The sequence below is a fragment of the Chaetodon trifascialis genome, chromosome 12 (genome assembly GCF_039877785.1).
Source record: "Chaetodon trifascialis isolate fChaTrf1 chromosome 12, fChaTrf1.hap1, whole genome shotgun sequence".
NCBI classification, from domain to species: domain Eukaryota; kingdom Metazoa; phylum Chordata; class Actinopteri; order Chaetodontiformes; family Chaetodontidae; genus Chaetodon; species Chaetodon trifascialis.
Window position 1 is genome coordinate 4,867,655 of NC_092067.1, and position 10,279 is coordinate 4,877,933.

The following is a 10,279-nucleotide window of genomic DNA, read 5'->3' on the forward strand; positions in this document are numbered from 1 at the left end:
ATCTAATCCCCAGTGTTCGTGGTGACCTTTCCCCTAGTGTCAGGTTGAAACCTCTGCTACATCTCAAGATAAATAGTTTCTTATGATGACCCCAATGGAACCCTGTCTCCTAAACCTGTTTAGACTCTACTAACTAGTATATTTGCTTAATAATGTTTTGTGTAAAACAGAGTTCCTGGGTGGATTATGTTCAATGACACTGTTTTTCCAGCCCACAAACAGCTACGCTCTTGTGCTGCACAGAAGTCACAGAGATGGTTGGTACAAAGTGCTGGGCTTCGACAGTGGAGACACTTTGGTTAAGGTTGAGGAAATTTGTGGTTATGGTTAAATATTTAAAAAGAAAACACATGCTGTCCAAACAAGACCACAAACGTTTCCAAAACCTTGACCAAGCGCTTTGACTTTCCAAAGCATAACCTTAAAAAAGTGAATGGTGCTTTAATAAGTGCATAAAATAAGCAAAATACGCTGCAAGGGAATGTTTTGCAGCTACAGAAACAACGTAACCTCACTGATGTTAACACTCAAAGGTAGCTAAATACTGTAATCTTCAATTAACACTTTAATGCTGCAGGATGTAACAAACATTGCTGCCTATAGGGGTCACTACTGAGGCTTTAGACTTGTTCCAATTACTTGTACAATTTGTCTGCATTGTGGAAATTGCTGGCAACTAAAACATGATGCATCGTGCAAGGTATGCATTTGACAAAATCTTTGGAGGAAGAGGGCTTAGAATAAAAGCTGGCAAATAGATGCGAACAATAGAAAGTTATTATTAGTGTCAGCATCAACTGAATGGAACTGAAATCTTGTGTCTGAACAGACTTAACCATGCAAAGATGAAACACTTTGGTGCTCACACTGAACAGTCTATGAAATCTGAAGTGGTGTAGCTGACCGTCAGCCTTGTTTACATTGGTGGTTTCCTTGCCTACAGAGGAAACAGCCAGTGAGTCACACTTGTACGCTGACAGGCTGGAGGTGTTACATAAAATCTTGAGAACTCGTGTGAATGTAGCGAGCCTGTAGCTGTAGGGGGAAATGCAAGGGCAGGAGGAGATGAGTGTAACTGAAACAGAAGGCGACTGCATATTGATGAGTATAGTCAGTACTATCACTGTGAAGCCAGTGAGAATACTAAGAGAACAGAATGATTTTTAATATTTTTTTGGTATCACTGTCTGTAAACCAATGTTACAATGACAGCTTGCTTATGGCAGTCTAATCAACTGCATCTCTGCCACACCTCTTTCACTGCACCTGCCCCATTGGTGAGTCATGACTGTACTACAAAGACGTGTTGAGATGTCAAACATTTTTTCAACTGACATTATGTAAATTCCAGTCCAGATCATGACAATTCCTAACACTGGATCAGAACAACAACAGTTGTAAAAATAACATTTGTAAAATAATGAATTCAGGGCTGCGGAAGTGAAAGACGAAACTGAGATCATGTCGCTCCAGGTTGCACAAAGGGGGGTGGGGGTGTGGGGGCAACACCTCCCTCAGATACAAACTGTGGGGATGTGGGTTAAATCCTGCTGGTCACTGCATCACATACAAAACATCACAGATTTTTTTTCTAAATCCCATTTGTCTCATGAGTTTGGTACAAGAAAATGCTGTTCCTGGTCCTGTCAAAGAAGGGGCCAATGTGTGTTCCCACCTTTTTCCATTGCATATGAATAAACAGCTTTAACAGTTTCTGACAACAATGGTGAGGCAGGGCTGTTTACAACAAATCAATACTGCTACCTGCTGGTCAAAAAACAAAGATACACACCAAGCATGGATATAGGCTAATGTTGTGGTCCCTGTGGGCCCTCACATTGGTATATGAAAGCACTCATCAAATTGTTAAATGTAATGATAAAAGGTGATTACTAGAATGAGTAGTTATTTGCATTTTAGCTCTCCAGATAGCCAGAGGATTTAAAGATGAACGTGTTTGAGTTTTGGACTGTCAGTCAGACAAAAGCAACTTCATGTGACACAGGGCTGAGGGAAATTGTAATGGGTAATTTTTTGTACTATTTTCTTACATTTTATAGACAACAAATTGAGAGAAAAAAAGCAAGCGAAACCTGTGGTCAGACTCTGCGCTACTGCAGTAAGCTGAAAATTATAACGTAATGAAAAAAGGTCTCCGGCAGAAAGCTCGATAATTAAAAACATTGTTCCACAAATTTGAGCGTGTGGATATTTTTTTCATTCGCTTGATCGAAAAAAAAACCAAAACACCCCCCCCCCCCCATATATTCAGGCAACGGTTAGACACACTCAAACGTATAATGTATGCGACAACCCTGAGCCAAGGTCCTTCCTACCTCTGACGTATTATTAGGGCGCTGGGCTGCGGTGATTTTTCGGGTCAGATCGGAGGGTCTTTGGAGGACAGTTAATCATGGCCCTGAGGGTGATCCGGCTGGTCATCCCATCGGGAGGAACTGCTTTTAAATCGGTGAACATTGGGCATAAGGTAAAGACACGGACAGGGACTCTTATCTGTCCTGCGAAACGTCTCAAGTTTACAAGGGCAAGCTAACGTTGCTAACTAGCTTCCTAGCTGCTAGCATCACAGTCGGTCGTTCACACGCTACCTGCTGGTTTGTATATGATGTTATTGGCATAGTAGTCATCATCACAGACAGGTGTACACTCGGTTGTCTGTTCATTAGGTACACATATGATGGACTAAGTAGTAGAAACGCCTCGCTCATCATAGCTCAACATATAATAGTCAAGCTTCACAGACTGCTGTTGCACTGCATTAGTTTAGCTAGATGCACCTGAGAAACTAGCAACTTGACAGCGTATTGAAAAGTTAAAACCTGGACCAGACTACACGCATTTTTTGTGTGTCAAACTATGTTCACCTTGTCAGATCTAACGAAAATAGTGCCAGAAACTTTTGCTCGGGCAGGTGACTGACAAGACTGAACTTACAACCCGAGCAATCGCAGCACGTCTTATTCCACGATCGCACATGGGTTTAGATGTCATCTTGCAGGTAGATGAAGCAACAGTCAATCAAAGTGACAGAAGCGTTGTGTGTGATGCTGGAAAAGAGAAGAGAAAACGTCAGTGGATGCACTTTAACATTAAAAGCAAATGCAAGAGGCGGAGAAAACCAGCCCATTCAGTCATTGTTTCTACATCCACTGAGCGGCATCCAGATTACAATTAGGACAGATACGAGTTTCACATATAGTCATTTTGTTTCCAGAGTTATTTGTTCTACAGGGAGCAGGTTTAACTCTGTTAACGTTTGATCTGGAGTTAGTCATGATCAGGATATTCCTGCAGTTAGGACTGAGCATAATGTGATGACGGCACAGCAGCTACTCGCCGGCCTGATGAAGAGCTTCCACTATTTCTCACCAACATTTGACTTTTCTGACTCTCTTTCGTTGTCCCACCTGACATGAGCAACCTCAGCATCTCTCCTCCCTTCGTCTTTGCCATGTTTGTCCTGACTGCGCTCCGGAGAGAGCACCTGATTGGTCAGTGCTCAGGAACATTTCGTGGGAGATGTCACACTAGACGATTCTGACATGCTGATCTTTTTGTTGGGGTGTTGTGGGGCGTCCCAGATGCTGCACAGCCGGTCATTTAACACATCACACTACACGGGTACAGATGACCTTTTGTTGTTCGCAGTCGGCATGACACTGGTAATTGGTCAGCCACGACAAAATCGCCTCAAAATCGGGCGCGAATCGTCAAATCTGAACCAGGCATAAGAGTCTCACAGGTCATTTGCTCTCTCTACCTGTTGTAATTCCTCTTCATGTTGTGACTGAGCATTATCGCATGGTTCGTTGTTGTTACTACAGGTCAGTGTTCACAGGGGGAAGAGTAAAATAACAACATTGAAATGTCTGTTTCATAGTCTCTGTCCAGGCTGGATTTCCATCTGAGCAGTAGGCACATACGTCAGGGTCCAGGCTGTTGATGTGGCAGTTTCTTTGTGGTATTTCTCATTCATTGCCAGTGTGTTTAGTTTACCTAATCTTGAGGCCCCTGTCTTGCACAGGGGTCTTGTGTGATCTCTAGTCGTAATACCTGGAATACACCCGTTGAAATATCGTGCACATTCTCAAACAGAGTCGACAAACTAACTTCCTTGTTTCAGTCTTGCTCATTGAATTTATTTGGTTTCAGTTCGATAAAATGATATCAAAAAATGTAAAATTTGGTCGCAAAACCAATATATGCAAGGGCGGAACAATAAATTTAAATTTTATGGAAATTGCAGTATGGCCAAGCGCAATATCCAAATTGCAGGAGCTGCAATTTTTTTAACAAAGGTAAAACGTGTCACAGCATATAAATGAAGCACTGAGGCGCTGCAGAGTCCTCAGCCTACAAATCAAACGCACCAGATGTGAGAGAACGTGCTTGTTGGAACAGACAGACACATCTTTTTTTTTTTTTTTTTCTCAGGGAAAATAAGATGTAAAAATTAGCATTCCCACTGCAGTTGAGGCTCATGGTCTGTGTTAAACCCTGTTATCAGTTATAGACTTTTGTGTGTGTGTGTGTGTGTGTGTGTGTGTGTGTCATCCAGGCAGGCGTTCACACGAGCTCAGTGAGAAGCCTACGGTACGGCTGGTGGACCTATGCGCTGGGTGAGAGGACGACGCCACGGTTTAGCCAGTACAGCAAAATCATCTCTGTGGATGGCAACTTGGCCTCAGGGAAAGGAGCAATGGCCCAGAAGCTGGCTGACAGGCTGGGTAACTACCTGACCATCGAGTGTGCACCAGCGCACACTCAACCAGTGGTCCCCTCACGTTTCTCGTGATGCAGTGGATGACTAAAAGGTGACTGAAAACAGTAACTTCTATTTCCACGTGTACAGGGATGCTCTACATGCCTGAGCCTGACACCTTCTACTTGGACAAGATGACCAAGGAGAAGGAGCCACTTCCTGTAGCCTTTAACGGGATGTGCAGCCTGGAGAAGTTCTACACAGACCCCAAAGCTGCTGATGGAAACAGCTACAGACTCCAGCTGTGGATGTATGTCATGAGGCTGCTTCACTATTCTGACGCCATCGAACACCTGCTGTGCACAGGTAGGGAGTCAGACTTCAGACACACAGCGCTCTGCTGTCAGGTCATCTGCATGGCGAGCACTGGATTCATATATATGTTGGATATCGCGTTTGTGATTGTTATATAAAGTCAAGTCTGTAGTGCTCGTGATTGATTGATTTCAGGAACAATATTTGGAAATGTGTGTGTGTGTGTGTGTGTATGACTTTTATTGAGAGTTTAGTAACAGTAACTCATCTGCATCCTGCTGTTCTGTGTTCAAGGCCAAGGAGTGGTCCTGGAGCGCTCTCCCTTCAGTGACATGGTCTTCCTGGAGGCCATGTTCAAAGAGGGATACATCAGGAAGGAATGTGAGTATTCAGTGTCATGAACGACAGCCTCCTGAAGCACTGATGATTCAGTCTCATTTGGTTTCAGTAAGATAAACTGCTAAATGCAGATTGGTTATGGTGTGTATGGTCCACATATTGCACATTTTGTAAACAGAATGTGTCCCGTGGCTTGCAGGTGTGGAGCACTACCATGAGATCAAAGGCATTAGCATCTGCGAGTTCCTGCCTCCACACCTCGCCATCTATATCGACCTGCCAGCTGAGGAGGTGCAGAAGAAGCTGAAGCAGAGCGGCAAGGTTAGTGTGACGCGCTCACTGAAACCTCCGCAGGATCCTGGAATCCAGTCCAAACATTTCAGCCTCACTCGCTCACTCTGAGCACAGGGCGTGATCTTCCCTCTTCAGCGGTTTCAGTGAAAACGCCTCAGAGGGTTGGATAAGCTGATCCCGAATAACATGTTGATCTGCGAAAAGATGGCGTAACACGGGAAACTTCATCAGGTTAAAGTTAATCCTTAAATGGAATCTCTGTATCCTCAGTCCTATCTTCAGAACGTGCCCCTGACTTACCTGAAGGGCATCGAGGATGGCTACAAGAAGTCTTTCCTGCCCCAAATCAGGTGACTAGCTGAACTTCTAAATCTCTTACTGCTGTCAGCTTACACACATGCTTCTTGTGGAACTCCGAGCCAGTCTGTGATTACTTTCTTACTCTTACTCTCCGTGTTTTTCTTTTAGCAAAACATCAGAGCTGCTTGTTTATGATGCAGCCCACGCCCACGATGTTGAAAGGGTAAGACTGTAGTGGACAGCAGCACCTGAAGTCCACAAACTGTTTGCGTTGACAGACAGCTTATTGGTTGTGTGCCGTCCACAGGTGGCAGAAGACATTGAGTATTTGAAGTTTGACAAAGGGCCCTGGCTGGAGCAGGACGACATCACCTACCACCACATGAGGATGCTGTGAGTTCTTGATTAGTGTGATACGTTTCCTCATTGAAATGCAAATGACACAGAGGAGGATCTCCAGCCGGTGGAGTCTGATTCACACCAACATATCACAACCTCCACCTCTGTTGTTCCTGCTGTTATAGATAAATATGCAAAGTGCCTGAAATGAGTCATGTGGAGAACTGAAAATGCACGTTTGTCTTTTGCGTACTAGCTTCTACATGCAGGCTTTTAACGCTTTGCTTATTCTTTGTGTTTTACAGAGTGGAAGACAAACACAGAGTGGCAACCCTGACCCACATACCCAAGTTTCTGCCCGAGATAACCATCGGGGCCCACGAGTACGATGAAAACTACTATGCCTATAGATCGGTATGTAGAGGCGAGGTTGCACATATTTCATGTTGGATAGCTGCTACATGCAGCAGAGCAGCAACGGACAGGGTGACTGACCTGTATTAGAGTTATTAAAGCCAGTCCAACTGAGGGATGTATTTCTAAGAGGTGGAAAACATTGAACAGGAAAATATGGCCTGCATCACAGCTTTTCACAGTGACACTGTGTTTGTTCTGTACTGTTAGCGTGTTAGCGGCGTGGGTCAACTGAGAAATGCTGACATTGAGACAGTGTGTGTGTTTTCATTGAGTGCAGTAAGTAAAGTGAATGCTGGTATTTATCTATATAGCCAATATTTATCCCTTTCTGTTTATGTTAAAAGTGCACCCCCGTGCATGTTCACTACTTTAAAATGACATGGAACAAAGCCCCCGTTAGCTTGTGGGATGCACTGGAGGACACAGGTGCATGTGACGCAGCTGACGCAGTGACGCAGCTTTCGTGCTGTTCCACTGATGCACAGCCGGTGGCAGCGATGCGCAAAGAAAGACGGCAACATGCTCACAAAGGCGAGTAAAAAGAAGACCGAGGTGGCAAACATGGCTGTGCTTTGAGGAAGACGACATGTTTGTCAGGCTTCAGGGACACACGCAGAGCAGTTTGGACTGGAGTGTAAACATGGCTGCATTTGTGAACAGGAAATCTCCACAAGAACCTTTTGGAGTTGATCAATAAAAAAAGCAGCCAGGATGCACAGAGGCAGACGTTTTACATTTGATAGCTAGTATGCTAATGTTGCTAGAAGTAGTGTGCTCCAGCATCTTGGTACCTGAAGATGCATGCTGTAATTTGTGTCTTTTTTTTTTCCATCTGGTCTCATCTGTGACTGCACGCTTTGGCAAATTCAATCTTTTAATCCCATCGAGTGAAGGACAGAGCAGCTTGGATCAAGCAGTCTCAAAGTTCAACACATTTGAACTTTGGATACACCCCCGCTCTGCTCGGAGCGCTGCACACACACCTGTGAGGCGAGATCATTATTCTCATCCTGCAGATCAGCTGGGGACAGCCCTAATGAGCCGCTGGGTGCTGTTGGCTGCTAACATTAATTAGCTGCGTTGAAGGAGCAGAGATGCCTTTTCCTCTTCATGCTTTGTTATTATCTGAAGATAAGTTGCGCTATCTTGTGAAGAGCACCTTATTTGAAGTTACAAAATCATAGGGAGGACTCCCACCTTTGTAATCCTCAATTCTCTTCATATTGACTGGTTTTATTTCTCTACCCTTTGCCATGCGACGCCTGGGCTGCACTGTCAGCGCCGTGGAACTCATTTTCTTCCACTGAAATATTGAACGGCTCGTAGTTACAAGAAGGCAAATACCAGATGTGGAATATTCTACAAGACTTTTGGTATCATCAGTCTTTCAGCGGAACATTTGGGTGTGACCTTTTCTGTTTATTGACTGGAGACTTTTTTGGTCTCCCCCTGCTGCAAAAATGAGGCTGCGTAATGCTACAGGAGGCTGTGACCTGACATTTAGCTCTGAGCCCGGCTCTCAGCGGACAGAATGAGAACTGTGGCACGTGGCGGTGTAATCTCCCTCAGCACATTTGAGATGACAAAGTAAAGTCATGGAAGGACTTTTGGATCGCTGATGTATTGCAGCTTCCACTGTACGTTTTATGAAAAAATCCCGTTTAACAGTGACAAAAGATGAAGATATTCCATCTCGAGTTGTAACAAGTGAATGTAGTGATCTCCCGTCGATCAAACAGATAACCTTCCTGTGACACTTATTAATAATTGCCTTTATATATACTGTTAAAGCGTCAAGTTTAGCTCTGTTACCTTGATTAGACGGGTTCAGCTCTTTCAATTAGAACAAGTGAATTTAAATACAGTACTTCTCCATAACCTGTCCATTAAGCCTAAGCTGATTGTATGTGGTTCTGTTCAGTGCTCCTTTTACTTTAATTAAATTTAATTTTTTTTTCCTTTTTCTGTCCTTGTAGCTTCCTGGGAAGAAGTACGCCCCTGGTTATAATGCAGACGTCGGGGACAAATACATCTGGCTGAAGTAAACGAGTCATTAATTCAGCTCTCATCACTGGCTAATCAGCTCTCTGAGGGAAGTTTGAACAACTCCCCCATTATTGATCCAGTTGTCTTCTGTTGTACATCCTAAATAATATGTATGTATTAAAAGAATAAATTTTGAATCTACAACATGTCTGTGTCTTAATGGAAAGATAGGTGGAGAAGTCTTCCATAATCACAGATCCATGATCAGTTCTTTTAAGATCAACACTGTGCTTCAGGTAGTGTTTGCTTCTAACTCTGCTCTGTTGATAAAAACATGTAAGAAATGTCTGTCTGGATCTGCCAAAAGTTAGGAAGTCCAAAATGACCACAATTAAGTAAGACTTTGACACTCCACACCACAACGGTCCAGTACAGCACCCAGACTGATACAGTCTAGCTACATTAGAAAGTGAACAGGCTGGAACAGATCCAGGACCCTGCATGTCAACGGTCCTGTAGAGCTGGAGAGACGAGCCCACCTCTGGAGCCCAGACGCAGAACAGGAGAAATACAACAGCATACAAAGGATGACGTGACATCACCAGATGTGTGTTGCGATGTTAAATTCAACTTAGATGTGTGAAGAATTGTGCATCTGCTACCCTGAAGTGCTCCAGACACGTCGTCTCACTTCGCATATACAACTTTTACTGCATCACTACGCAACCTGTCTACAGCTCATTCATTTCATCACTGCGGTACACCCCCACATTGTATTCTATTTCATATTCTAGTTTAAATATATTCTTGCATCAGTGTTACACTCATTTTCTTTACTCGCATGATTTTAGTTTTATGCGTTTTGTGTGAGCATTGTTCGAGTGTGAGCCTGAGAACAAATGTGATTGCCAGTGACTGCTTCACAGTATTTGTTATGCAAAATAACAAAGATATCTTAGATACATGCAAATGGGTGACATGAGTGAGTGTATAAATGAAAATGAAAAAAACTAAGAAAAGCAAAAGTAAACAATGTCTGTGTACAAGTGGAGCTTTCTGTAAAGTAATCAAGAATATGTGCAAAGAGTGCTGGAATAAAAATTAAATTATTGATTAATAGATTACTTACACATTATGTACAGTATGTGCATGTGTCTCTGTACAGTACACAGTGCATGCAGTGGTGGACATACTGTGTGCACCTGTTAAAGCACAGTGTGCATTTTAAACTGCAGCTGTAGAATTTGTTGGCTGTCGTGGATGTTGTGGTGTTACAGGGTTATTAACACTGACTGACTGAACTGTCATCAGAGTGATGGTCTGTGGGAAGAAAGTGTTCTTGTGTCTTGGTTTTGGCACACAAAGCTCTGCAGCATCTACCAGAGGAGAGAAGTCAGAACAGGTTGTGTTCAGGGTGTGATGGGTCTGCAGTGATGTTTCCTGCCTGCTTCCTGACTGGAGCTGCGTAAGTCTTGACTGGAGGGCACGTTGGCACTAATGATTTTCTCTGACTGTCCACTGTAGTCTATTCCTGTCCTGTTTGGTGGCCGGTCCAAATCAGACAGT

At 43.6% G+C, this 10,279-nt stretch overlaps 1 protein-coding gene across 1 annotated transcript; it reads left to right on the forward strand.

Annotated features, from left to right (window-relative positions):
• Positions 1-2,331: 2,331 nt before the first annotated feature.
• On the forward strand, positions 2,332-9,842 carry ndufa10 (NADH:ubiquinone oxidoreductase subunit A10). Its single transcript, XM_070976636.1, has 10 exons — positions 2,332-2,488; positions 4,580-4,748; positions 4,874-5,089; positions 5,333-5,419; positions 5,577-5,698; positions 5,942-6,021; positions 6,140-6,194; positions 6,279-6,364; positions 6,616-6,724; positions 8,704-9,842. The coding sequence occupies exons 1-10, from the start codon at positions 2,414-2,416 to the stop codon at positions 8,770-8,772; spliced, it is 1,068 nt and encodes a 355-aa protein (XP_070832737.1). The 5' UTR covers positions 2,332-2,413; the 3' UTR covers positions 8,773-9,842.
• The last annotated feature ends 437 nt before the right edge of the window (positions 9,843-10,279 follow it).